The sequence below is a fragment of the Dunckerocampus dactyliophorus genome, chromosome 11 (genome assembly GCF_027744805.1).
Source record: "Dunckerocampus dactyliophorus isolate RoL2022-P2 chromosome 11, RoL_Ddac_1.1, whole genome shotgun sequence".
In the NCBI taxonomy this organism is placed as follows: domain Eukaryota; kingdom Metazoa; phylum Chordata; class Actinopteri; order Syngnathiformes; family Syngnathidae; genus Dunckerocampus; species Dunckerocampus dactyliophorus.
The window spans coordinates 21,401,233-21,429,185 of NC_072829.1; the positions used below are offsets into that span (position 1 = coordinate 21,401,233).

Here is a 27,953-nt window from a genome sequence, read left to right on the forward strand (position 1 = left end):
CACAAGTATCCTGCGCTGTCTTAATCGGAATCAGCTTTATTCGTCATGTATGACTCTGGTCTAACATCACTCTCTGCTACAAAGTACAAAAATAGTCAATTGAACTTCACATATATGGGTGAAGAAGAATACTACACTATACATATTTACATAGAATAAGTACATTGTTACAGGTCAAAATTTACAGTGTTATGTTCGCGACAGTATGTCATGCAAATGTGCATGGGTGCAAATAGCAGTGGTTGATAATATAAATACGGGTAGATAAAGTAGTACATACATACAGTTCAGCTTGTGGGGAAGGGTGGTGCTGTGTTGTTTTCTGAGCTTTGTATATCAAATCTCAGGTTTTTATGAAATTGTACAATTTGGTGCTGATAAAAATCCTTGCCAGAGGTCTGTGCGCTTGTGAGTGACTTTGAGGTTGTAGATGGCATGACAGAAAAGACCCAAAACTGTAACAAAGAAACTTTAATTCCGCAACCAAGTTTTTTTGTGTGGATAAATCTGCAAACATTCCATACCAATATGATATATGATTAATTCTAGATGGATTCTTACAAATTGAAGAACCACAGATCACCGTCAATACTCCAACACAAAAACAAGTTGCACAGTTACAGTAGGTGCTGTCAGAGTGGCTGAGGATTGACCAGCAGAATGCTCTCACCCCGAATGAAAAGCTGGTTGACGTGACGAGTTTGGACCTTGCCGTAAGTCTTGCAGTCTGATGTCTCACCATCACCTCTCTCCCTGGCAAGGTGAGCAGTCAAACGTTTTGAAGCTACTTTAAGATTTGAAGGTGGACTCTTGCTGGTTTCTCCTTGGCCGCTCTGCTGTGTTGTTGTGTCCTCACGTCCTGAGCTCTCCTGGAGCTTCAACTTCTCAAAGAGCTGTGCAAAGATTTCAAGTGCCTTAGTGAGAGTGACAACTATGTACATTACATACAGTAAGTCCCACTTCTCCTCAATATCAAGCAGCTGATTCCCAGAAATTAGGCACCATGATGAGTGACCTCAGCCATCGAATACAGCACTAACCCAAATATAAGACGGTATTTAATAACTTGGGAACAAAAAGTCAAAAACTGGTTGTCTTATGTTTGAGGTCTGGAGATTTACACATGCAAACCAAAAGGTGGCGCCAAATGACTTTTCCCCAAGCATTTCTTCCCATCACTCACACGGCAGTAACAAACACCGACTCGAAAAAAGTGACCTACAGTTAGGACAATATAGCAAACAGAATGAATACGTTATGATGCCAATTTGAAGGTAATGGTGAGGCAGAGTTACCAAACAACTGTCAAACAGCTAAGAAATCTGATCAACAGTCGTCCCTTTCTACGTCGCGGTTCAAACATCGCACCCTCACTCATGTCATGTTTTTTTCACAAAGTAATTAATTCATAAATGACCTGCGTTTCGTGGTTGATTATGGCCTGTTATTAAAAAACATATGCAGATTTAAGTACTTATTCTTGGCCTAAATTAAGCACTTTCAAGCGTAAAAATGGCTAAATGAACTAAAATACAAATACAAGGCAGAAGAAGCTTTGTGAATGAATGAATGAATGACAAAGTGAATGTTGTATTCTACGGTGGTGATGATCGGGCGTGATCACCAATGCATTTTTCACAGGTTTAAACTATCTCACCACAAGCACAATAACAATAACAACATAATAATCATAATAATAACACGGGCTATTGTTGGGGCCGTAACCCACAACAAGCTAAAACTCAACCCTGAACCTCCGACTTCACTTCCTCTCCTCTATTTATTAAAATATTGTAAACCAATATAGACAGTATATTTTTATATGTAATATTTATAACTGCTTTGTACTATATAACATGTTTAATAACATTATTTGTGAACTATTACTGTACAATGTTCTTATCATCTAATTAGTCAACTGACAATCTCAAGGAGCAAATACCCGTGTAATGGTGAGGGCTTTCTCGTGGTACAAGGCCTCCCCAAGAAGAGGCTCTCTGTATGTCTCATCGACATCCACCATCGCCTGCCAAATAGAAATAGAGAGTAACAGCAGCGAGAGGTCATCGGGCATCAAAACTAAAAAGCACACCAAATGGCCTGTTTTTCCAAAGCCAGGTGAGCTCACCATGTTCCAGAACTTGTCGAAGGCCACAATGAAGCCGGAGCACACACCCCTCAATCCTTTGAAGGTCCTGATGTGCACTTTGACCCTTATTCTCTCCTCCACACATCGGTACAGCTCGCCCAAAGGACTGCCTTTGCATACTGCACACAAGCAGATCTCAGGTCAGTTTTAAAAGCTCAAGTAAATGAGCACAACAAAAATAAATTATATGCATAAGAATTCATGTCAAAAATATGTAAGGAACTAATTTTAAAAATGCCCCATTATTATTATTATATTTCTAACCCCAGCTACCCACTATATATACTGCAATTCTATAGAATGAGGAAGCCTGTTATTACTGTTAGTGTTATCAATGACACCAAATTGTGACTGATATGGTGAATTATAGGGTTTGGAGAGTAACAGTCATGAACTGTTTGTAATTGTTTTAATTAATTTTTCCGTGAAAGTGGCTGTTCGGGATGAAACAGTAGAAGAATTAGGTGTAAAATGTTTTAAGTATTGAACCTACGGGTCATCCTAGTCAGGACATTTTTCTGAGGCTTCTGTCGCCGTGGCTGCGGTGTTCTTTTGCTGCCCTCTCCCTCCTCATCCAAAGGCTTCTTCTTCACCATGAGCTGCTTCAGCCGCTCGATACGCTCCGGGTCAGCCACCCCCTTCATTGCCTTCTGCCTCTTTTTCTCCACATTCTCCGGCTTGGCTCTGCCCCGGCCGCCCTTCAGGAAGCTCTCGTACTGGGCGATATTGTCGAAACATTTAATGTTTGGAAAAGGAAGCGACACCGCGGGTGAGTACAAGGCCAAAAGTGGGTCGAAGTTTTCAGAGCAGACATCTGTTTTAGAAGTGTCGCCGTCCCGTGACACCGACGAGGTATTTAGGCGGGACGTTGAGGCTGTTTCTTTCTTATCTGTCTTTTCTATTCCCTTCTGCCTTTCTTTCTCCTCCATGTTTGTTTGAAAGCGCCGCAGCAACGGAACACACGTTTTCGCAGAGCATCATGGGAAATGTTTATATTCTGTGTAGCCAGAGTACTCACTCCGCATACATTTTAGAATTATTGCTATTATTGCTAAAAATATCAAATATATTGTGGGGTTTATATATATATATATATATATATATATATATATATATATATATATATATATATATATATATATATATATATATATATGTATATCAGTACAAGAATAAGTAAACAGTGGGACCTCTCCCACTGCTACGTAAATGTCTCTTGCGCAACAGCGCTACGAAAGCGATCTGTATATGTTATTTTACTAAATAGACGATCTTTGGTGACACGAGCTTCGAGTAACATCCAGACGATCACAATTTGTATACTGTATTTATTATAACGCGCCAACCCACTAACTCATGCTAGTGTATATTTTTGTATCAATATATCATAATGTCGAAAATTTCATGAATTTAATTAAAGTAATCTACTTTTGGCTTTTCTTAAATTCAGGAAATCCGGAAGATTTGTAAGAAAGCCCGTGTTGTCAGTCGGAACATACTCCGCGGCGGACCCAAAGACACACAACACGTATGAGAGATGTCGTATTTTTAAATTAATGTAGATTAATGTAGATTAATGATTAATGTAATGTTAATGTAGATAGTTAATTTTTTGTCTTCTAATTTATTTAAGAAGACAAACTGGTTTAGCAATATATTACAGCATCCAAAATGCAGTTTACAAAGTAACATATCCGTTTGCTCATTATAATTTGTATGAAAGATTCCCATCATCTGAAGTGTGGTAAGTATGTTTTAAGACTGATAGGAACAGTCTTTTTGTCTCATTTTATGTTGTGAATTTGATTTGTTAGACTAAATGCCGGTCTATCATAAGAGATCAAAAATAAATTGGTGGAATAGGTAAAAAAAACACATCAGGACACTAAATGAAAACTATAGTGATTGAGTGTTTGATTGAACTGACACAACATAACTTCTCTGCAATTACACATGCAAACTCGAACTGCAACCATTTTTTCTGAAGCAAGGCTAAAGCCTCCATAGCTGTCACCTTCTTTCTACTTGTCATTTTTGTCTCTCTTGGGTTTAGAGTGACGCTACAGCTAGGTTTTAGCATCACAGAGCATAAAAAACAAACAGCCAATAGAGCAGGAGGAAGGGTGGGAAAAATGTAGCAAATAGTGAAATATGACCCCCCCTGTAAAAAGCAGGCAGTTAATTTGACTGCTATGGTCATTCGAGGTAGTAATACTCAGAACTCTTTTGTGTTTTGAAATTTTAATGATAAAACAATGTTAGAATAAAATATACACACATTTAGGAAAAGTCAGGGTCCTATGGGTACATAGGGTTTTTTTTTAACCAAGTTATGACATTGCAAATTTTGAAAACGGTCAAAATGACTGCCTTGAGAGTGTTAATGGAGAAAAATAATAACATTGGTAATGGCTTTTTCATTGCAGGAGCACCCTGATGCTGACTGTACATGTCTGCAGATATCTCCAAGGCATAAAGGCTTGTGCTGTTTCACCTCTGGCTCGTCTGTTTACCTGCACTCATACCATGGCCAAGAGCAAGTTTGAATATGTGCGTAACTTTGAAGTCGATGACACCTGTCTGAGAAACTGCTACATCGTTGTGCGACTGGATGGCCGCAGCTTCCACAAGTGAGCCTCCTTTTACCTGATGGACATCTGTGATCTTTCTGAAAATATGTGAGTGTGGTTGTGTGTTGTGTTCAGGTTTGCGGAGCAGCACAAGTTCATCAAGCCGAATGACAACAGGGCTCTGGAACTTATGATTCGCAGTGCCCGCTCGGTCATGGAGGAACTAGAGGATATCATCATTGCATATGGACAAAGTGATGAGTTCAGTTTTGTTTTCAAGAGAACCTCCACCTGGTTCAAGAGGAGAGCGAGGTAACTGTTTTGCAACATTAGTTATACTTGTGCTGCTGTTTTGCCTAACTTTATTTCTCCTCTCTACTCACCTGGCAGCAAGCTTATGACTCACGTTACCTCACAGTTCTCATCCTCTTATGTATTTTACTGGAAAGAGTTTTTTGGGGAGCAGCCCCTCCTCTACCCCCCAGGATTTGATGGTCGTGTGGTGCTGTATCCCAGCAACCGCAACCTCAAAGATTACCTGAGCTGGAGGCAAGCAGACTGTAAGTATGCTGCAACTGTATTTACACGGAGGTGGTTAATTTATTTGAAGTGATGCAAGACTGTGTCTGATTCTTTCAGGTCACATAAATAATTTGTACAACACAGTGTTTTGGACTTTAGTACAGAAAAGTGGACTTACTACAACCCAGGCGCAGGATCGCCTAAAAGTGAGTATTCAACACAGTATAAATGCATATCTGCATATCTGAGTTAAATCGTATAACAACATACAGCGATGCACACTGACAGTTTAAATCTTATAACTTACAGCATGTTTTCTAAAGGCAAGAGAACAAATTATAACATTAGGTTCTAATACTTTATTTGATCAACATAGTTTTTTTTATTGTACTTCCAAGATAAACTACAGCAGTTAAAAAAATAAAAAATAAAAAAAAATAAAACATTTTTGGTTTGGCCATTGTACAGAACGCCCCTCTGTTTTTCAGTACTGTATTATCTGCAGTATATTGCCACAAGATGGAGCTAGTTGTATTTTCTATCATGATCGTGCTTGCTGCTCTAGTTCTTTCATTTCATTTTATGAATTTTTTTTAGAATGTTGTAATGTACACAGTTTAAGAAAATTATTATTAATGAAGGTGATGTTTTACATTTTTGTACACTTAATTAATGTGGTCTTTACATTAATGTATCACATTTCTTTCCTCCTGCAGGGAACGTTAGCTGCTGGCAAAAATGAGATCCTGTTTTCAGAGTTTGACATTAACTACAACAATGAACCTGCCATCCATAGAAAGGGCACCACCCTCATCTGGGAAAAGGTGAGGTGAAATACTCACTTGCTCGTTTTTTGCTCAAGATCTAGACAGTTTTAAAGTACACTCCCTAAACTTTTACAAACTTGTGGGAAAGTCAAAGGATGCGGGGGCCAATTTGATAGTTTTTGTTGTGTAAAAAGGCTTAAAAAAGACCATATGTATTTAAAGACAAAACTTTGTGTTAGCTTTGTGTTTAGGTGACCAAGTGTATTATTATCATCAACACCTATTATTACACCTTTTGCTCTTTTTCCCATTGTTCTTGATCTTGTTGTTTTTTGGGTTTAATTTTTAGAATGTGTCGCAGGCCAATAAAAACGAGCTGCGGTTCACAAATGGCCCCTGGGCCATAGTTTGGACACACATGCTCTAGGGTCAAACGCACTCTTATTACACACTTAGCTAACGCACACACCACACACCTTCAGGATGAGGCGAGTACTGCAGCACTTCGGCATATGGCATTTCTGTGTATGATATTGTCTGATTAGTAAGAATAAAGATGTCACACTTACATTAAAGTCATTGCACAGGCTGTAGAAATAGACTACACACTAGTGTATGAATGTTTGGTAGCCACGTTTCCATCAGTCTATCCCAGGCCAGCTGCGGCGACAGATGTAGATTATTACCACCAGTGTGTGACTGAGGGGTGAATGAATAATGGGTTAAACAAATCTAATCTAATCCATTATTATTATTGTTGCACATTGTTGGCCTTCCAAGTTCCTTCATAGCATCTTCAACTTTGTCTTCTATGTTTTTTTCGTTTCCAGCAAGATGAAACTTTGACCAAACAAATGAATTTAGCAAATGATGAGAAGAAGGACGTGCTTGTGACTCGGACCAGGAAGAGCGTGCAGGCCTACCACTGTGACATCATAGGAGAACAGTTTTGGGAACAACACCCAGACGTTCTGGAGAATGATGGCTGCTAACACGTCCTGTTAATGAACTGACAATGAGAATAATGGACCCATGTTAGCCATGACACAAACCACACATTACCAATAGTCCTTAGTTTGTAAAATCAAGCCAACACATTTTTATTATGATAAGCAAGCATATACAGAATCTGTATTGAACCCATCATGAAGTATCTGAGGAGGCCTCGTCGTCAAGCTCATTGGTCCCAGACCAAATTTTTAAGCAGTCGCCCACAGGTTTTTCTGGCCTCATACAATAAAAAAAAAAAATCACAAAAGTGAGATCCAATAAAAACTTTTACACAGTGTATTTATAATTTATATTTACAATTGCACGGTGTCATACTGAGATCCTATTCTAATGTTTTACCCTTCATCCATCCATCCATTTTCTATGCCGTTTTCCCTTACTCGGATCGCGGGGGTATGCTGGAGCCTATTACATGACTGCTAACTACAGCCACAATATTAAACATATTGAATGAAACCTTTCTAACAGTATCAATACAACTGAGCATTATGATATTTACGAAGACAACGTTTTTTTGTACAGCTTTTGTTTTTTATGTTCATGCTGGTGTACCTAGTAAGTGGCCGACGATTTTAGTACATTGGTGAGCAGGACACACTGAACACTTTGTTGAGAAAAATATAAAGTATTGATTTACATCCCCTGTTATTTGTATAATTGTGGGTTTCTTTTTCAATGTAAAGTGTGTGTGGATGAGTCTGTTACTGTTAACCATATGAGGTTATTGTGGGTAGCAGTACGGAGAGGATAGTTTTTTCATGAAAATTAAAATTTGGAAAATTATGAAAACTAGAAGAAGCTGGTAAAGAATGGCAAAATATGGACTTTTCCGGTGAAAACTGGAAGGTTGAAAGCAGTGACTTACGGTCAGGGAAGGCAGAACCTTATACTGTATGTCCATTGAACTGTTATATTTATTTTCTGCATTATTCCAGTTGATTTGAACATTTCCTTGCCAGCGTTTTTTATTTTATGATCAAACTTTTACAACAAAATATCAGAACCTTTCCTGGAGTGTATTTCATGTACAGGTGAAAGATAAGAACACAAATGTTTGTTAGTTAATACAAAATAAATACACGGTTAAGAAGTATCTGAAATTTTTTTTAACCAAAGTAAATTAGTCTCTTCTTTTTTTTTGTGATCGTCTAAATGAACAATCTGTATTAACATTAAAAAAAACTCCAAAGGAATCAGTGCCTCACCAGCCATCACCCTCACCGCATGTCCTTTGTTGAAAGGTATGTCGGAGTCTTACCTCTTTGAACGAATGTTGTGTGGTTTTGAAACGACTGACAATTGAACAATTCCTTTTTTACATGAAGTATCGTGTTAACACGTTCGACTTTAAACTTTTGCCTCCTTGTGTCTGTGCAGCAGCCTTCCTTTCAAGTGAGTCGTCTGCAGGGAAAAAGGTGGCATTGTGAGGGATTATCCTTAAATGTGTAAGTAAACTTCTGGATGTCTTACCTTTCCAAAGAGGAGCTTGAGAATTAAGATGACTAGAGCCCCAATGGCACAGTATGAATAGAACCTCAACTTCTCTTGATAGGCTTGCCTGTGAAATGTGCAGGGTGTTTGTTTAGGTCAGAGGTCCCCAAAATGCGTGGTGCACCTAGGCTATTACAGGGGTGTGCCGAGGCAAGGCTACTAAAGCTATGAATAATTTTTTAACATTTCTGTTACCTTGTAGTCACAATTGGAGTAGTAATGTATCTTAATTACAATTACAATTACAATGATGATGTGAAATTGTCACGTTACTGGCAAATGGGGAGGATAAACGTTCAGTTTGGATAATTTTTGACAACATCAAGCAGCTCGTTAAGTTTTTAAAATATTTGGGTTACCTTTAATAAGCCTGATTTTAAGTTGTCGCCTTTCTCTTGCAGTGAATTTCAAGTCCTGTCTTGCCGTTAGTCGTGCAGTGTACCGGATGAGTGACAATGATCTCACAGTTAAAGTGCAGTTGTAAGTAGTTTTCATAAACTTGGAACCTTTTCTCTTCACTATGTCGATGTGAACTGGATCAGCCTGATTAAATAATACCAGTGGTGCACCGTCAGGGCCGTCGAGCCAGCAGGGCCACCGTCTGTGGCCGAAACACAATCAAAAGCACTGACCTAAAACTTCTAAACTAAAATTTCTTTCCAGCAGTCTATTATCTCCATTTTGTAGCCTGTATTTTGGCTGCACTGCTTCTTGTAGTGTATATGTATGTTAGATTTTTTTGTCCAATCAGATTTCAGCTTAAATGTGTTGCCAGCTAGCTGGCCCACAGTGACATTAGCATTTTTCTGTCCTCTGATTCGTTGATGTCTGAAAGCCTATTCCCGAACACTTAAAGTTAGCAGTGCCCTTACACGCATCATCACATAACCAGTGCAGCGCTTAATTGACAGACTGTGTTGTTCATCGTTCTGAGTGAAATATTTGAACAAATAGGTGAGTTTCCGAAGTTATTTTCACGCCCACCCAGTGGTATCACCTTTGAGTTTGGGTCCTCCACCAGATGCCTGGGAGCTTGAGAGTTATGTGCAGGATTTTAGCTGTTCACAGTGTTGCGCTCTTCTGGACGGAGATGTCAGATGTTGTTCCTGGTACTGTATCTGCTGGAGCCATCCACCCAGGTTGGGGATTACTGACCCCAGTGCTTCAATCACTACTGGCACCACTGTTGCCTTCACACCCCACATTTTCTCTAGCTCTTCCTTTAGACCGTGATATTTCTCCAGCTTTTTGTTCCTTCTTCCGAACGTTATTATAACTCGGGATTGCTACATCTGTCACTCCTGTCTTCTGATGTTTATCCACCATCACTATGTCAGGCTGGTTGGCCATCACCAGTTTGTCAGTCTGGATCTGTAAGTCCCAAAAGATCTTGGCCTGGTTGTTCTCAACCACCTTCAGTGTCTGCCATCTTGATTCTGGAACCTTCTGTTTATATACGGTATGCTTTTTTGCACAACCTGCACCTGGGGTCCTGTTTGATGTGGTAGAACCCTGCCACTATTGATCTTGTGTTTAGGGCCTGTTCTTGTGGTGCTATGATTGTCTTTCAGTACAGCCTTTTCCAGCTACTAATACATACCAGAGCTTGTCTTTTTATGACAGCTTGTCTGGCTCTTCCTGCTTACTGGGTTTCTGTTGCCTGGGGCATTCATTTAGCAGGAGGGCCATCTTCTTGATGTATTCTTGGAGGCCTGTTTTATCCTCCTGGGTAGTGCCTGTGATGCTGACTAGTCCTTGGCACCTCTCTTTTCGCTTCGCATATTGCCTCGGGATGGGGTGGAACCCTCCATGCATAATAGGGAGCTTTCTTGTCTTGAAATCAGTGGCTTGCATCTCTTCCAGTGGCCAGGGTATTATTCCAGCGAGGTACGACTACTGGCAGGGCATAGGTGTTAATTTCCTGGATCTTATTCTTGCCATTCAGCTGACTATTCAGGATCTGCCTCACCCTCTGTGGGTATTTGGCTGTGGCTGCTCTCCGTGCTGCCTTCTCATGGTTTCCATTTGCCTCTGGAATTCCCATTTATTTGTAGCCGTCCTGTACATCTGTTATGTTGCCTTCAAGTAGTTCAACCCCATTAGTAGTGATCCTCTTCCCTCGTTTAGATATCACTCGTCCACGCTTATCTACTCCAAATAACATTCCGATGTCATTAATCTATGTCCATGTGAGGTGAACAAGGGAATCCATGTCATGCTCGTTGTTGGCAAACAGCTTGATGTGATCATTGTAGAGGAGGTGGCCGATTGTTGTTCCACTTTTGGTTTGGTTTGGTTTGGTTTCATTTATTTCGAACATGCATATGTCCGAAAAGGAGTAGGAAGAAGCAGAGCTCATTTAATCTTACCCCCTCTTCGTAGTACATCAATTGCTAATACATACATGTGTACATACAAACACGTGCATACATTATATACACACACATCTGCACCTACACAAGTACACACATATGTACAGATACAGTGCACACATACACAGTATACAGGTACACACATGTTTAAAAAAAATAATCATTTTTTTCCCCTTTTTTTCTCCTGTGGTCCTTCTCGTTGCCTTGGTCTATCTTGTAGGGTGTTTCCTCCATCATCCTTATTGTCATAGTAATATGATCTTTAATATGTATCCAGATCGCTGATATCTTGGAGAACAAGCACTCTTGCAACTCCTGAACCTCCTTTTAGCTTGATGTAGATATTCCCGTTAGTGCTCCAAGTGTTTTGAATCTTTCCCTGCTTCCGCAGGTCTCGTGCTTTCTTGGCGATGTCAGCATTGCGTTTTGTGAGATGCTCATTCATGTAGACATTTGTGCCTCTTAGCTTCTTTCCCTGTTTCAGCAGTGCAGCTTTGAATTCCCTGTTGGTGAACTTAATGATGACAGGTGTGGTGTTGTTTCTGCCATATACTGGGACGCAAGTGTCAATACTGTTGACATCGACATCCACCTCCTTCGATTGTAGGAAGTTAGCAATCTGTTGGTTTATTGAAGGAACATCTCTTGACTTGGGTGTGATTTGGAGCCCTGTGAGGACCACATCATTCATTCGTGCAATCTGATCCATCTCGTCAATGAACTTTTTAATTTGCTCCTTGATATTGTCCTTTGCTTCTTTCTCTTCCTCATGAGTGGTGCGAAAGGCAGCATTATCCTTCAATAGTGCCTTGATGTCATCCTGTAGAATGTTGATATCATTGCATAATGCTCTATTTTCTTCCCTGGGGTCTTTAGCGTCCTTAAGATCAGTACATGAGGTGGCTTCCATAGGGTTTATAGCCTCCTTGAGAGTAGTGCGCAAGGCAGCGTTATCTTCCAATAATGCCCTGATATCATCCTGCAAAACCCTAACATCCTTGCATAATGCTGTATTTTCTTTCCGGTTTTTCGCTTCTTTAAGAGCTGAGCGCAAGGTGGCATTGTCATTCAACAGTTCCTTAATATCGTCCTGCAGAGCCTTGATATCTTCCATAGGGTATTTAACCTCCTTAAGAGCAGCACTCAAGTCTGCATTTTCATCCTGCAATTTCTTGACTTCTTTTCTTAGTTTTTTTGATAGCCTTGCTCTGTGCTCTGTTTTCTTCCATAATATATGTGATAGACTTGCTCTGTGCTCTATTTTCTTTCATAATGTTTGTGTCACCATTACTGACATCCATTATGACTTCAAAGAGGTTGTTGTAAATACCTTGAACATCTATTTCCAGAAGCAATATAGAGTCCTTTATAGCTGTAGAATGAAGCAGAATGTATCTCTGCCATTGAATGCAGTTTCTCAATTGCTACGTATTCTGGAATTGTTTTTATGTCCACGTCCTCTGCAAATTCAGAGCCAGAATCATTTTCCTTTGTGTTTGGCATTGTTGCTAAGCAACCTCTTTGAACTTCAGCAGTTCACTAGTTCGCTAGACTTGCTAGCAGGTATCGATACTTTTATCTGTACCTCTCAACTATCCAAGTTAAAGTTGGGGGATTCAGCAAGCAGCACTGCTCTTGTGTTCATGAAGTGTAGTCAGGAAAGCACCAAAATAGTTAAAATTTCCAGTATCATCAACAGAGCTCCTGCCATACACGTCCTTCCCCGTCAAGGGGGAAAAAAACAAAAAAACTTTGGAACTGATACCTGAAGCCACTCTTGGTTATGATGTGACTGAGGGGGTTCAAGCCGGTGATGTGCAGTCAGGGGAGGCCGGTGAGGCTCTAATGTTTATTTATCAATTTCATTCATCATTTATAATTATTTGACTGCCACGATGGAGGATAATATATCCAAACTAAATCTGCCTCGGTCTTGGGTTCCAGTTGCACCGACCATAACAGATAATGGTTAACTGAGTTTCTTGCTTTAGTAATGATAATATTCATCCCAATTCTGTAATTCCATGCATTGTTATGTTGTGTTTTGTATGTTATTGATGATTTGTACAATTGTGATGTGCTAGGAGGTATTAAGAGGTGGATTGGGTTGCTTAAGGGTTGCTTCTTCCATATGCTTGCCAATGCACGTCACAGGATGTCACCACAAGGTTGTAGACAACAGAAATCAACACACATAGAACACCAGGACAAAGATTAAGAATTTTTAAACAATCATGGCAACACCCGCAGAGATGAGACAGAAGTGATGCCTTCATCATGGTTCTTACCATTCCCAGAGCTCGTCTCTGTACAAAATCCTGTTGGATTTGCTTTTGGGCAGCTCAAAGGTAGAAGGCTGTGGGAACATGGCTTGGTAGAATTTCGCCAGCTTTGCCTTTACTTCCTTGGATGTGCTTTCAGTGTGATCTAGTCCATCATTGATGCAGATGAACTTTCTGTGGGAGCAAGTACAGAAGATATCCAAACACTGCTCGATTGAATTTCTTTTTAGGCTTGAAGGGTTCTTCTTACCTGGGATGGGTCAAAACATCTTTAAACTGTTGACTGGCGTTGCTTGCGTTGTTAGTAAGAAACTTGTAATGTATGTCCTGCTGCCCCATGACCTGATATCTGCAGGACAATTGACTTTTTAGCAGCGGCATGGAGCTTTACTTCAACATGTTATCAGTGGAGGTCTCACTTGTACTTCCGGTTTGTGGAGGCTATGCAAATGTGATCAGTGACAGGCTTGCAGTTCAGTACCAGGTCTTTTGTGATTGGAGGCTACAGATGAGGAAACCATAGAACTGTCAACCAAAACGTAAAAAAACAGTGCTTTGAAAAATCTGCAAAAATTAAGCTTGTTTTGCCTCAACATGGAGGTGTACACAGTTCACCATGCTTTGGTTATGGTTGATCACCTGACTGGGTTTCATTTGAGTAATGCCGGTGACTTCCGATGAAAGTGTTTTACAGCAGGTGATCAACTGCTTCTTCAAAACTTCGAAGTCCTAGAAGGGACCACGGAAAGAAATTGATCTTACAATCATATAAAATTTTTCCTTGGTCCAAGTTTGGAAGCCACACCCACCAAAGGTTTGATTGTTTGCTTTTGGATTCTCCTGCTGAGATCTTGAATCTCACTATCGGACAAAATGCCCGAGTGATCTTTGTCAGCCATGTCAAACACCTCTGAGATGTTGACCTTGTGCTTAACGCTCATCAGGAAGTAATAGTAGGAAAAGGAAATCTGCATGTCGTTCGATTGACGCAAATAATGGCTTGAGGTCTTCTCAAATTCTTTTGGGAATCTGAAATATGAAGAGCAAGGCAGCCTCAGTGCTAAACCTTGGTTGGCCTTACGTCACAATCTGTTATGACTCACGTGTCTTGCAGCTCTTGCATGATAAATTTGTCAAACATATGTGGTGTGTGTGCAGGAGCTTTTCGGGTCATGATACCAAACTTGCGGTTGTACAGCCTGTTGACGAAGCGTAGCGATTCGCTGAAAGTGCTCTGCAGCTTTCGGCCAATAACAGCACCATTGGTGTCAAACAATAGTGCTTTCCTTAGATGCTTGTCTTCCTGATAATACAAAGTGATTACAACGCAACGCAAGGTACAGTAGAGATGTATGTCATATTTACCTCAAGTAGGTCTTGGAAGTACTTAATCTTCTCCAAGGGCTGGAAGCCTTTGTGAGAAGAAACTAATTGTTGAAGCATCCTCCACAAGGGAGCTGCAGCAACACCTGACACTTTCACTTTGGGAACTATTTTGTCTTCATTCTTGTTCAAGAACAAGATTGGTGGTTTTGGTGACAGCGCTTGGTTTTGGCTGGCGGCTTCGGACTTGCTCGCTTGAGGAAACTCAGCACCAGTAGTTGTAGAGCCCCACCAACGACCAACACTGCGTCCAGACCTCTGCTTTCTTGCTACACCAATCGAATAAAAGCAATAATTTAAAAGCTAAGTTATACAAACTTACAATGTTATTGTTAATCTACTTACACTTGCAGTTTCCCCCATCCCAATCACAGGCAGCGTTGTTACACTGGGGATTACTGCGCTGGTTCTTGATCAAGGTTCCTGGGCAGCGCTGGGCACAAGGGCGAATAGGCCAGGTGACATAAACCTGTAGAGACAGTTGTGTCAGTGATCTGTCATGTGTGCTGTTGCAAGTAATGTAATTTGTGAATCAATTTCCGTCCATCAAGATACAGTATGATCTAAGCTAATGTAGTCTTGAGGAAACTGACCGGGTATGTTCCCAAACTGTGTCAATGATACAAAGCTGAATCTTTCAGCATACCACTCCAATGACAAAAGACTTTTTCATGAGGTTGTCTGATGATCGAGGTCTATTCTGATTACTTTCTGTCCCTTTGATGGGGTGTAGAAGTCGTCCAACCAGATGTCTTTGCCGAGCATAATGTCATCGTTGAGGTAAATAAACTTCTGCGAAATTCCCCGAATGCGGTGGAGGTGGCTCTCTATAGCACCCGAGCTGAAGGTGGGAAGGTGGCTTTGGTTCTGAAAAATTTCCTGCAATTCAGAAGAGATACCAGTTGCACAAATTCTTCCAGAACATTTTCAGTTCCAGCACCTATGAGAACGGCTGCCCATAAAATTGCTCCTCCTGTGCAAGAGGCTCAGATTTTACCTTATGTGTGACAACTGAAACACGGGGATTGCTCAGGTCGAGCCAGAAAGGAATCTGTCCGTTAGTGACGACAAAGATATGTCGCACCCAGGGAGCAAATTTCTCCACAGAGCGCAGAGAATGGCGGAGTGCATCATTGTCCTCGAACCGGTTGGCTGTAAGAACATCTCTGGTCGCTTTTTCTGTAGGGACGGGCTGCATCTGCACAACCTAAAAACAAAATGGGTAAAAACCTACCTCATAATACGCACAACATAATTTTAAAATTGAACACACATACATTCATAGAATGACTCAGTCAGCATTGAATTATAGGGTCTTGCAAACTAGGCAACAAAACTAGATAAGAAGGAACTGCATACATTCAAAGCTTGAGAATGTGCTGGTGATTAAATGATATTACATATCACTATTTGTTCTGAACCTTATGCATATGCAGTTCGTGAATTTTCTGTTGGGAAGATCTAATCTGATCCATGTCATTGTAGGTAGATATTCATAAAGATATGTTTATTACTGCGGTTAATAGTTTGAAGTGGTGCAGAACCTTGATGATGGCACTCAGGTCCCAGAACAAGTACACAGGGCTGATGACCAGCTCCTTCCCATTCAATGTCATTTTTTTTGTGCTTTCTTTTGCCTGTTTTGCTTCCTGGAGAAGATTGGTCAAGTCTTGTGAATGTCCAAAGTGGAGCAGAGCGACACGGGCCTTCTTGTACAACTCAAACTGAGGAACACATATATAAGTGTGTCACTGATTTTTAATTTCACTGGAAAATGATTACACAATGATAACAAATATTGCTGTATTGGCCCAAATACCATGACCCATTTTTTTCGGATTAACATTTTGAAGACAAAAAATGCAAAAATAAATGCAAACTCGATAGTTAGCCTGTAAATGTTCATATTGCACATGACAAAAAGTTTTCTTCCAGCTGAGTATCCTTAGTGACGTGCTTATGGACATCTCTAGACTCAATTGTGGAACTATGTGGCCATTACATTGCGAGATGGATGAATTCGGAATGCATCAGAAGAGTTCAGCTCATGAAAAACTGGAGCGAAAACAAAATGTTGCGCTTACATTTTTGAGTATAATTACTGAAACATTGGAATTATCACACAGCAACCTAACTGGATGACCAGCTTTACCGCCGTGATCTTGTTGGTGATGGCAGAAGGTAATTTGGCTCGCAGCATCTCTGACGTTTTGAAGGAGCCTGTGAAGCCACTCAGGTAGGCCACAGTCTGCATTTGGATTACACGTGGAGCATCTTTGTCTGTGGTCTGGAAAACACAACCGAAAGATCATGAGAGCATCAGTGAGGGGGAAAAAAATTACACAACTCACCAGGTAGCACTTGGTGATTGAGAATGTCTTGTTTTCTTTGGGTGTTTTTGTCAAGGCCTTTTCAGCTGAAAGACAGACATGTCATATGAGATACATAGCTTCCTGGATGAAATGCACAGTTTTGCTTGTCACATGCCAAACACAAAATAGTGTTTTCTTAACATTTTCGACAATAATAACATTGGTACTGGCACTAAATTTAATGATGCAGTTCATACAATGATGACTATGGTTACAGTTCTGTATATGTCTGCTTTAAAACCTAATATCTGCAGCTTCATTCAGGCCACAATTTGAAACTTGCAGTTTGGAACATCACCATCAGTCTGTGAATGGAAGATAACCACGGAGACGGTGTCAGATGTTTTGAGGGGTTTGTTGAGTTTCAGTAGTGCCTTTGCAGACGAGAAGTAGGGCGAGATTGAGGACAAATCGCTAGCATTGAAACTGGCCGGCACGGCAGGATCAAGTGCCAGCATGGGTGCTGAAATGCAGTTAGACAGTGGGCATCGTGGCTTCTTTCTGGAAACAAATGAACAAGATGTAAAAAGTTAATGCTGTTGCTATTCAGTGAAAAGCATATCATACCTTTCTTCATTTTTAAAAACAACCGCTGCACACTGCTTATCCTGGTAAGGGCCACGAGAAGCGTTTACAAACAGGACTGGTTGCCAGTCAATCAAAGAGCACATACAGTCATCCCTTGTTTATCGTGGTTAATTGGTTCCAGACCCGGCTGTGATAAGTGAAATTCCACAAAGTAGGGTTCAATATTAATAAATTGAATATTTCTGTAGTTATGGCATAGTAAACCTGTTTACGATCATGTAAATATATATATATTTTTTTACATTATTAGAGCCATCTAGACATAAAATAACACCCAATATAGTCGCCTTTACCCAATATAGTAGACATAATTACAGAAAATAAGTAATTTAATACTGTTTACCTTGTAGGGGAGCAGAATCGATGGCGGACAGGAAGTGACGTCAGAGGTTCAGAGTTAAGTTTTAGATTGTTGTGGGCTATGGGAACACTAGTAACCCGTATTATTATGATTATTGTTATTATCATGTTATTGTTATTGTGCCTCTTGTGAGATAATTTCCCTCTCTTCTCTATTCCCATCCTCATTACGGAGAGTCGGGGACCATGAGTTCCTGCACCAGTCTTCTCCATTCACATTGATCCCGTGCACTTCTTATGCATGAAGTCAATGATTCTCTTATCCAGTCCTTGATGTCATCTCTCCACCGTCTCCGCTGTCTACCTCTGGTCCGTCGTCCATTTATAGGGCCCTCGTCCATAGCTCTTATTTCCGTTTCTTGAGGTTTCTCATGATGCGCCGCTCTGTTCCCATTTCGTTCAATACAGATTCATTGTTTCACTGGGCCAATACGCATGGTTTGCCTATAACAGCTCATTTCGAAAGCACTCAGTCTTTTGGTGTCTTCAGCTTTGAGGGTCAGTGCTTCACATCCATAAAGCGCCAGAATACTGTAGAACATATTTAAGTAAAGTTGAATAATCATGTTAGTGACCCTTTAATGGCTTATACTGTATTTGTATTTTAGTTCATTTAGCCATTTTTATGCCTAAAAGTGCTTAATTTGGTCAAAAAATACGATACCTACAGTTTGCTAAAATATGCATATTTCCTGACTAATAATAGGCTGTAGTCAACAACAAAACAGCGATCATTTATTCATTAATTAATATTTTTTAAACCGTGATAAAGTGAGGGAGTGATATTCGAACCGCGATGTAGGAGGGACGATTGTATACTGCAGTCAAAGAACCAGGGTGGTTAGTACGTCTGTGAGGCAGACATACTAACCACCACGCTTCCCCTTCCTTACAAGAAGAGGTAGACGAAGGAGTACAATAATACGCCCACAATGGCCCACAAGTTGAAGTCAGACGTATCGGTGATGATGTATTTGAAGCTGAAGGGTTAAGTGTGTGTTTTGCTTCATTAATAATGGCATTGTGGTAACCGTAAATCGACTTCATACACGCTTCTGCACTCTGTATGTATGCTAGCTATCCCGCCGCCCTCCACAGAGGCCAAGCGACTGTATGACTGACAAGAGAGGTCACTTTTTTAATGCCATTGTTCTATGGAACAAACACGCTAGAGTGCCGAAACCAATGCATAGATTGAATCCTTATCCTGCCTGTTTGGAAGCGAGAGACGAACAAAACAGACACGCATGCACATATTGCGATATATCGAGGCTTGCAAAATTACTGAGTTAATTTTCATTTCTTGTGATTAATTAATTAATTTATTATCGTCCCAGGCCTAGTGCCCACAAGACAGTTTTTTCTTTTCTGAACAAGAACTCTCTCGCGAGATCTCCTCACACCCTTAGTTATTGCTGTTTCGGGCTTGTTGTTAACCTTGCTCATCATCCTCAGCTGCTGTCTGAAAGGAGTAATTCCATGACTTCAAATAATGTAGAACACCAGGTATTTGTTACAGTTTTTTCGACTCAATCAGTTAATGGCTGGATGACCTCCACCCACCTCATAGCTCTTTCTTTGTCCGCCAGTTGCTTTTTGGCCACCAAAAGGTTCCTGAGCAGGGTCTCATCTGTACCGTTCACCCACGTGTACACCAGATCGACGGGCATGGGCGTACACTTTCTGCAAGAGAAAATAAGAAATTGGTTGGCTTGAGTCGGCCTGTCATTTTTATTGTATAGTGACATTTTTTAAATATAATTTTATGTAATGTTATAGGAATTTTTATCATTACTTTTTATTGTTTTGCCTCTGAATGCCACCCAAGGAGATTAGCATAGTGAAGGTGTTAGGATGTGTTAGGAAGTGTTGGTTAAACCTAAAAATTAAGTTGCCAGGAAGTGTTGGTTAAACCTAAAAATTAAGTTTGCCACATTTGCTTTGAATGATCCCATTTTTGCCATACATGAGCCTTACTCACCTGCTGTGAAATGATTTACAGTCCTCAGTGTTCTTCAGCATGTCTAATACCATGTGTCGAGACCGGTCCAGACTCTGCTTTGCCACTCTCTGCATGCATAAGAGTAAATAAAATTTTACAACAAATTTAAAACACCCATATTTAAAACACCCGAAAAGCTTTCCCTGCGACAGAATGTCTCATTTCTCACGCTGTACATATTTCAAGTGAGGGACAGTCTGCCTAAAAGTGGACAAAAATGTGAGGCATTCGGTAACTAAGTATAAGACAGAGTATGTATCGGAGAGTATAGGTGACAACAGTCATATGGTTCCGCCCATCTGCGTTGACAATTGAGGAAGGTAACTCGGCCCCGGTGGACCCAGCTACAGTGGTGTGAAATAGTGTTTTCCCCCCTTCCTGATTTCTTCTTTTTTTTTTTTTAAACACAAAATGCAGTTTTTGAATAAAATATTTTTATTATTAAAATCCAAACCTACATGGCCCTGTATGGAAAAAGTGATTGCCCCCTAAACATAGTAACTGGTTGAGCCACGCTTAGCAGCAACAACTGCAATCAAGCGTTGGTGATAACTTGCAACGAGTCGCTTACAGCGCTGTGGAGGAATTTTGGCCCACTCATCTTTGCAGAAATTCAACATTGGAGGGTTTTCGATCATGAAGCGCTTTTTTAAAATCAAGATTCAGGTCAGGACTTTGACAAGGCTACTCCAAAGTCTTCATTTTGTTTTCTTCAACCATTCAGAGGTGGACTTGCTGGTGTGTTTTGGATCATTGTTCTGCTGCAGAAACCAAGTTCGTTTCAGCTTGAGGTCATGAAGATTTTCTGGTAGACAGCAGAATTTATGGTTCCATTTAGCACAACAAGTCTTCTAGGTCCTCAAGCAGCAAAAGAGCCCCAGACCATTGCACTACCACTACCATATTTTACTGTTGGTATCATGTTCTTTTCCTGAAATGTGGCGTTACTTTTACACCAGATGTAATGGAACACACACCTTCCAAAAAGTTCAACTTTTGTCTTGTCAGTATTTTGCCAAAGGACTTGGGGATCATCAAGACGTTTTCTGGCAGAATGAATGCCTAAATTAAAAGCCTAAATGTTCTTTTTGTTCAACAGTGGTTTTCGTCTTGGAACCATGCAGGACGTTTTTTGCCCAGTGTCTTTCTTATGGTGGAGTCATGAACACTGACCTTAAGTGAGGCAAGTGAGGCCTACATTTCTTTGGATGTTGTTCTGGGGTCTTTTGTGACCTCCTGGATGAGTTGTCGTTGTGCTCTTGGGGCAAGTTTGGTTGGCCAGCCACTCCTGGGATGGTTCGCCACTGTTCCATGTTTTCGCCATTTGTGGATAATGGCTTTCGCTGTGGTTTGCGGTCCCAAGGCTTTTAGAAATGGCTTTATAACCATTTCTAAATGGGGGGGGGAAATCACTTTGTCACACAGGGCCTTATTTGTTTGGATTTTTTTCTCCCTTAATAATAAAAACTTTCATCTAAAATCTGCATTTTGTGTTCAGTTGTGTTGTCATTGACTAATATTTAAATTTGTTTGATGATCTGAAACATTTAAGTGGGACATGCAAAAAAAAAAAAAAAAAAGAAATCAAGAAGGGGGCAAACACTTTTCCACACCACTGTATGTGCCCGCCACGCCCTGGCCTCAATGCAGAGGTGCAGTGCACCTGTTTTTGAACATGTCACAAAGGGACAAAGATGAGTGCATAAGAGGAAAGCAGCCTGCAGCCATTGTTCAGTATGAGAATGTTTCTGCATGCTGTAACTATTAACACTGCATGTCAGAAAAGGAACTTTTCCACATCTTGTTTTTTGTTCTTTCTAATGAGGATATTGCACTAATTTGCTTTTGTCACACCAAGGATCGTCCCGTGTTTTGACGGACAGCCAGTCGGATCCGCCGGCTCAGAGCCGGTGTCATTTATTTGGGTCTACCACTTGACTTTTTTGTTCCATAGCCCTCAGGATTTTTAAAAAGTTTCAAATGACTGTCTTTTACTGCAGCCAACCTCAGCAGAAATGGTGTGCTGCGAGACGCCTTGCTTATGCAGCTCAACAATCCGACCGCGTTCAAACAGAGAAACCTTTTTTGCCACTGTGAATGACACAGTGAATACCTGACAGAAAATGACAATTTTGCCAATATTTTGGCTTTTAAAGGCTCTGGTCTTAAAGTTTTGATCAGCTGATGAACAGCCTATTTCAATTTAATGGGTCTTCACAATAAATTGCTTACTCAAAAGATTTTTTGTAAGTTCCTGTACTTCGTCAATATTGTCTGAAAAGCAGAAATTATGTACATATTTTGTAAACAGCACATCAATAACGACTGCCACTGCAAATCATTTTACAGGATGCAATTACCGTTACTATCAGAGTCACTCAATAAAACCAAGATATTCATGTCAGGTTTGTGTGTAATCTCACCTCTCCTATTTGGTGGATAGACACCATGAAAAGTAGAAGGGCCCCGCAGTAGATGAGAGCTCTGCGTCGATGAGGCCGACAGGTGTAAGTCTGCCTCAGAAGCTGCCTGAGCACCAAATTGACATCCGCCATGGCTCTCTCTCTTCACTTTATTCTTTTCAAATGAGCTTCAGCTTACACAGTCGCAGCATCTGTAACAGTGGGAGTGAGCAAAAGGGATCTTCTTTGTGAGACGGAAAACATAACCGAGTTGATGAGGGGTCTTTTGCTATAAACTCATAACACCAACCATCCAGTGACGAGCAGTCAGGGGAGACCAGTGAGGCAGAGCCACCTAAAAAATAAAAAATACATATGTATATATGCATATACACAAATAAATATGAATTGTGTTCATTAAACTTTATTATGGATTTATTTTCTGTATGATTCCAATCGATTTTAACAACACCATCACTTTCTACAGCACATTTAAAGTCTTTAAACGTAAGCGTGACATCATTAATCTACAATAAAATACACAGAAATGTCACACAGGAGGCACTTCTACTCGCTTCACCCTGGAGAGGTTTGGGGCGTGCGTGAACTGGAATGTGCTTGCCACTGACGTCCTTCCATAGAAAGGAAAAAACTGATTTTTTTTTTTTGAAAGCAGCAGTGCAGCACCAGTTGGAGAGCAGCAAGTCAAATACATTAAATATGTTGAATTGGTAAGATGGTAGGAGCCAAAGAATATGTTTATTCTTTTGTATATGCATGCAAACAGTACATGCAAACAGTGTTGAATAATATTGTTCCTGCAACTGTAGGCAATGTCTTATCACGTACGACCGGTTTTCTCACATGCCCTGGTGAGAGATGAGGTGACATGAGAGATAAGTTGAATGTTGGCTATCACATATTTTGTTCGACAAAAATAGCCAGCGCCAAATCTGTACTTTTGAAAAGGTGCCAGTGCTAAAACGGTGCCCTAACCATCCACATTTTGTCTAAAACCAATGCCTTTTTTATTTAGGAATTTTGTGGCATGAAAGTTGAACGGAATAGTAATTTGAATACTTCAATCATATAAGCCAGTGATGAATTCACCAATATAAAATAAAATCTGCAACATCCATCCATCCATTTTCTATGCCGCTTATCCTAATTAGGGTCACGGGGGTATGCTGGAGCCTACCCCAGGTGACTTCAGGCGAGAGGCGGGGTACGCCCCAGACTGGTCGCCAGCCAATGGCAGGGCACATATAGACAAACAATCATTCACGCTCACATTCATACCTATGGACAATTTAGAGTCGACAATTAACCTAACATGCATGTTTTTGGAATGTGGGAGGAAGCCGGAGTACCCGGAGAAAACCCACGCACGCACGGGGAGAACATGCAAACTCCACACAGAGAGATTCTCTCTAAGATCCTGTCGATCTCCTGAATGTGTGGCCAACATGCTAACCACTAAGCCGCCGTGCGGCCCTAAACCTACAACAAATTGTCAGAATTATCACAGCTAAACCAGCAGCAAATCAGAACTCCGAGAAGATTTTCCAGTACTTTCCCAGATAGCAAATGAACACTGAAACAAATTGAATTGTTTAATTGTCAACACGATATCATTGAATCAATGTCCGTTCTTGAATCAACATCAGTTTGTACCCCCTGCTAACACTGAAGCGTTAACTTCATAACCATAGAGCAACACAATTGCACTTGTATTCAAACTAATGTGAACATTGAAATTTCCACTTAACTAAAAATCAATGGCAAATTTAATGATGTTCAATACCAGCATTTCATTAAAATCATGTTTTATCCAAACTACAGCCCACAGGCGATACATTTGTAACTGGCCCGTATCGAAGTCTAAAAATATAATGGACGATGGCCCGCACATAATACAGTATGTACTTAAATGTGTTGTACTCCTTAGGTTAAACATTAGATGGAGCTACTGTCTTCAACAAGCCAGCGTGAATGAAATGCTGTCATCGCAAGGAGAAGCAACCTTTTGTGTGGAGGAAATATTTCCTGAACGGGCCGCTCTTTGATAGCAGCATTTCTAAATCTAAACATCTAAACATCTAAACGTTGAAGCAGCCACCTGAAAAACCAGCTATGTCAAATTCATCTTGCTGAGTTAGCTTAATTTAGCAGCGCAGACTGTGACCTATTTCTTTACAGACTTCAGGGACTATGAAATATGAATTAGTCATATGTCTAAGAGGATACAGAGATGTAAATGGAACCATAAGCTATTTTAAGTATGGTGAAACATGTACTGTAAGTGTATACATTCAAAATGAAAAGAGATCCAGTGAAACTGACGCCTGGATTTCGGCTGAAACCATTCATGCCTTTGAAATGAAAAGCAATTGACTGATCGGTAGAGAGAGCCCGGACAACCAAACATTCTCTTCCAAATGTTATGAATCAAGGATTTAAAAGTAAGCTGAAGGTATTTAAACATTCTGACTCTTTCTACTGCATCTATTCTTATCTATTGCGTCACTAAAATTGATAAGCATCTCGGGTGAGCGAGATCAATCATATTTTGTACCAAAAACCAAACAGAACATATTAAGTCTTCTCATATTAACAACAAGCCCGTTGTGAGAAAAACATGTTCAGCCATAGAATAAGGAGTAGTATGCAATGTCCAAGAAACAGATGACAAGTACTCATTAAAACCATTGGTGATAAATAGTACTATTACCGATGTGATGCTGATCAATGGTGCTTTTGCTGCTTTTGTTAAGCGTGCTAATGGCGGCAAGGAGTACATTCAGTGTTGCTGCAGACCTGCCAATACTCAACATGCAATTCAACTCTTGAGTACACTTGTATGCTTCGCAGCTCTCCATTTTGCTGCATTTCGCCTGCTCTGTCCTCCAAAAAGTCCAAAAATTGCAAGGAAGCGACAGCAAGAAAAAGTACTGTAGATCAACACATGCAAATGAAACTGAAGTAATAATTCGGCAGCTGCCAGCGTTACAGAACGTAACGTTGCCATAGGCGGGCCAACACAGGAAACAGGCATGACAAAATAAATGTCTAAACAGAAAGTCACACCGAAAACAAGGAAATAAACACAAGTCCAACTTTATAAGTTTATTTTGCTTTTGTGTTATTTTGTTGAATTACTTTATCAGCCATCATTTCCTATTTTAATGCATTCTACTATTCCCTGAAGTATTTTTAGAACTGTAAAAATTAAATACAGATGACATATGTTTGTACTCACAATCTCACCATTTGTAGCAGATTTTTTCATTTGACTTTCGCTTTACCAGGTAAAAAACTCATTGAGATAAAAATCTAATTTATAAGAGCGACATGGGCAAAGTGGCAGCAGCATAACGTAAAAAAAAAAAAACATATTTAAAACATATTCCAATCAGGAAACAGTTTACATGTGGGGGCCATTACATGGGGGCCATTTCCTCCCCAGCGGCATTGTGGGTGTCTTATTTTAAATTGAATCCCTAACATTACCCGCTCTTTTGCCCCATTTATTGTTTTGTAATTATTACTTTGATAAAATGGTTTATTCAAAGTAAGCATTTTTGCAAACGCTCAACATGTTTTAAAATTTATTTTTAGAGGATTGCCTTTTTCCTTGTATTATCTTTTTTTTCTATCAGTTTAACCTGACAGAGGGGCTAAACTTAAGATGTTTCACTGGAACTGCAGCCGGTTTTGCTCATGAGGTGTACAATAAACTGCGGCATCTTAGTAGACCAGCTAAGTAAGGGTTATGAATCTATTCATGCAGACCGACAAACTAGGACCCCCAAACAGCATCTTGCCTAGTGCTAAAAATGGCCCTGGTTGACAAAATACACTTGGTCGAATCAGCTGGGGCTGTATTGAGGTCTGTATCGTCAATATCGGTACAACATAATACAAATAAAAAGACATTCAAAGTTTACTGGTTTGACTTTTGGAGTGACAAATTTAGAGTTACGATGAGAAGTACAAAGTTCTTTATCTTTAGCACCTAATTTAGAATTCTATCATGCAGGCATGTCTCAGAAAGATATTTGGCTTTTGGATTTCAACCCAGGTCCTGAGAAGATCCATTTTTGGTGCGGCTCTCCTGATATTAAGATGAATGATCTTTAAACCTTTTAAATGACCAATTGTACGTTATATAAAGAGTAGAAGTATGGGAAAAGGTTTGGGAGGGTTGAGAGCAGACACACTCCTAAACAAACGGGAAAAACAAACAGACTAACGCACACATACATGAACAATATAAATAAAGTATTTTAAAAAACTAATTAACCAGCAGAAGACAAGTAGCCATAGGCTCATTCCCCATGAAAAACTAACATTTACTTAAGAAAAGTGCCGTTCTAGCATAGCTAGCCAGCAAAAATAGGAGAGCATAAAATGCACACAAGTCTACCATAGTCAAACAAAATATGTAACACAAAATCAGAGAACCAGCAAAGTTGAGCTCATTAACAAAAAGTGTCCTGAATCCGGTTTTACCAGGCTGGTGTACAGCAGTTGCGACAGGGGACGTCAGCAGAATCTTAGTTTACAGCAAACAAAAAGTCTCATGCACCACAGTGCTTGCTGTTGTCCACTGCAGGCAGAAAGTTATAGTTTAGATAAATGTTTCAAAGGCGGTGAAAGCACAGCACGAAGAGGAGCGGGAAGAAGAGGTCATGAAGAAGAGTTTTGGTTTCCCCTTCATCACCACTCTGACAGGAATATAGCAGAAAATATTTGATGTCAGCAGCGCAGTTTCTTTTTAACAGAATCGAACTGACGCCGTTTGTGCATGAGGGAGGCGCTGAAGTTGGGGATTACCTGGACCTGTGACCCACCAGATCACTTCTCTCCGTGGCCAGGTCTAAAATCTTCAATTTGTCTTGGAAGTGAGGCCCATCAAGCTTGAAAAGGTTGTCGTTTGCTTGGTGCATTGCACGGTCCAAAGGGGACGACCTTAAACTGCCACAAGCCCCTCCCAGTAAAGGATTCAGTCTTGGGCCGGGCCTCTAGGGAGAACAGCACCTTATAGTAGGCTGCTGCAATTCCCTCACTGTCATGTCCACACCCCCATTGTTCGCTGAACCTCTGCCTTGCGCCTCTTGGTTTCTGTTGGGCGCTCTCAAGGGTGAAAGTTGGCTCACTTCCTCCAGTGCACGCGCCACCGGCTTGACTTGGGGATTGAGGGAGCCCAAGGAGGCCATGGGAATGGCAGGAACTCCGTGAAAGCTGTTCGACTCACCTCCGATGTTCACAACGCAGCCCACCGACTTTTAAAAAATTCAGACTCGGGATGCACGAGTCTTATACGGTTGCTATCCAAGTTTGGTGCAGTGAACCTTCTCCCTTAACTGTGACAGGGGGCTCCTGCTGTAGTGGTATTTTTTGGCCACACGTCAGGCCTCACTAGTGTTACCATCAGCCCCGTGTCTATGAGGGCCAGGCAAGGCACGCCCTCCACTTGAACCAGTACATCACCTGAGTCTCTATCTGGAGTGCGCCCCACAGCTCCAATCGCCTGTATGCCCATGCCCACTTTAGTTGCCAGGGAGAGCAGGGACCGGCTTCTCTTGCTGAACTTGAGGGCTCCTGAAAGTTGCATAATAAACAGCATCTACGCGGACCCGTTCTCGTTTCCCGACAACTGACGTGAGCGAGGGCACTCTC

General features: G+C 40.6%; 3 protein-coding genes across 11 annotated transcripts; 1 reads left to right on the plus strand and 2 right to left on the minus strand.

The window, feature by feature from the left end:
* Window positions 1-68: 68 nt before the first annotated feature.
* lsm11 (LSM11, U7 small nuclear RNA associated) lies at window positions 69-3,113 on the minus strand. Its single transcript, XM_054792184.1, has 4 exons — window positions 2,643-3,113; window positions 2,129-2,268; window positions 1,943-2,026; window positions 69-893 (listed from the first exon to the last, which is right to left on the minus strand). Exons 1-4 carry the CDS (start codon window positions 3,076-3,078, stop codon window positions 633-635), a joined length of 921 nt encoding a protein of 306 aa, XP_054648159.1. The 5' UTR covers window positions 3,079-3,113; the 3' UTR covers window positions 69-632.
* Window positions 2,757-9,004, plus strand: thg1l (tRNA-histidine guanylyltransferase 1-like). 4 transcript variants are annotated; one of them, XM_054792188.1, is made up of 8 exons: window positions 2,757-2,918; window positions 4,576-4,779; window positions 4,855-5,031; window positions 5,110-5,279; window positions 5,359-5,447; window positions 5,958-6,065; window positions 6,839-8,464; window positions 8,912-8,990. In XM_054792188.1, exons 2-7 carry the CDS (start codon window positions 4,586-4,588, stop codon window positions 6,998-7,000), a joined length of 900 nt encoding a protein of 299 aa, XP_054648163.1. In that variant the 5' UTR covers window positions 2,757-2,918; window positions 4,576-4,585; the 3' UTR covers window positions 7,001-8,464; window positions 8,912-8,990. The 4 variants fall into 4 exon arrangements, with proteins under 4 accessions (XP_054648163.1, XP_054648164.1, XP_054648161.1 ...); XM_054792189.1 differs by lacking the exon at window positions 2,757-2,918 and adding an exon at window positions 3,598-3,677 and having other exon boundaries at window positions 4,609-4,779; XM_054792186.1 differs by lacking the exon at window positions 2,757-2,918 and adding an exon at window positions 3,620-3,893 and having other exon boundaries at window positions 8,912-9,004.
* On the minus strand, window positions 6,935-27,230 carry LOC129189949 (N-acetylglucosamine-1-phosphotransferase subunits alpha/beta-like). Of its 6 annotated transcripts, none has more exons than XM_054792177.1 (21): window positions 27,108-27,230; window positions 22,582-22,626; window positions 22,293-22,483; window positions 19,849-19,937; window positions 19,431-19,550; window positions 17,218-17,420; window positions 16,899-16,963; window positions 16,700-16,834; window positions 16,092-16,271; window positions 15,545-15,754; window positions 15,256-15,426; window positions 14,893-15,016; window positions 14,530-14,816; window positions 14,268-14,467; window positions 13,974-14,193; window positions 13,753-13,893; window positions 13,584-13,666; window positions 13,415-13,513; window positions 13,171-13,338; window positions 8,490-8,577; window positions 6,936-8,420 (listed from the first exon to the last, which is right to left on the minus strand). In XM_054792177.1, the coding sequence occupies exons 3-21, from the start codon at window positions 22,422-22,424 to the stop codon at window positions 8,367-8,369; spliced, it is 2,769 nt and encodes a 922-aa protein (XP_054648152.1). In that variant the 5' UTR covers window positions 22,425-22,483; window positions 22,582-22,626; window positions 27,108-27,230; the 3' UTR covers window positions 6,936-8,366. The 6 variants fall into 6 exon arrangements, with proteins under 6 accessions (XP_054648154.1, XP_054648152.1, XP_054648155.1 ...); XM_054792178.1 differs by having other exon boundaries at window positions 6,937-8,420; window positions 13,804-13,893; XM_054792180.1 differs by lacking the exon at window positions 16,092-16,271.
* Between the last annotated feature and the right edge of the window lie 723 nt (window positions 27,231-27,953).

What these genes read in the sequence shown, in the direction of transcription:
- LOC129189949 (XM_054792177.1), bottom strand. Translation starts at nt 22,424, where the DNA reads ATGGCGGATGTCAATTTGGTGCTCAGGCAGCTTCTGAGGCAGACTTAC. An exon ending in TCACCAACAAGATCACGGCG is followed by an intron (nt 16,272 to 16,699) that starts GTAAAGCTGGTC and finishes TGTGTTCCTCAG; the next exon opens with TTTGAGTTGTACAAGAAGGC. An exon ending in ACTTCCAAGACCTACTTGAG is followed by an intron (nt 14,468 to 14,529) that starts GTAAATATGACA and finishes TTGTATTATCAG; the next exon opens with GAAGACAAGCATCTAAGGAA.
- thg1l (XM_054792188.1), top strand. Translation starts at nt 4,586, where the DNA reads ATGCTGACTGTACATGTCTGCAGATATCTCCAAGGCATAAAGGCTTGT. An exon ending in GATGGCCGCAGCTTCCACAA is followed by an intron (nt 4,780 to 4,854) that starts GTGAGCCTCCTT and finishes TGTTGTGTTCAG; the next exon opens with GTTTGCGGAGCAGCACAAGT. An exon ending in CCACCCTCATCTGGGAAAAG is followed by an intron (nt 6,066 to 6,838) that starts GTGAGGTGAAAT and finishes TTTCGTTTCCAG; the next exon opens with CAAGATGAAACTTTGACCAA.
- lsm11 (XM_054792184.1), bottom strand. Translation starts at nt 3,078, where the DNA reads ATGGAGGAGAAAGAAAGGCAGAAGGGAATAGAAAAGACAGATAAGAAA. An exon ending in TGTCCTGACTAGGATGACCC is followed by an intron (nt 2,269 to 2,642) that starts GTAGGTTCAATA and finishes GCTTGTGTGCAG; the next exon opens with TATGCAAAGGCAGTCCTTTG. An exon ending in AAGCCCTCACCATTACACGG is followed by an intron (nt 894 to 1,942) that starts GTATTTGCTCCT and finishes ATCTTTGCACAG; the next exon opens with CTCTTTGAGAAGTTGAAGCT.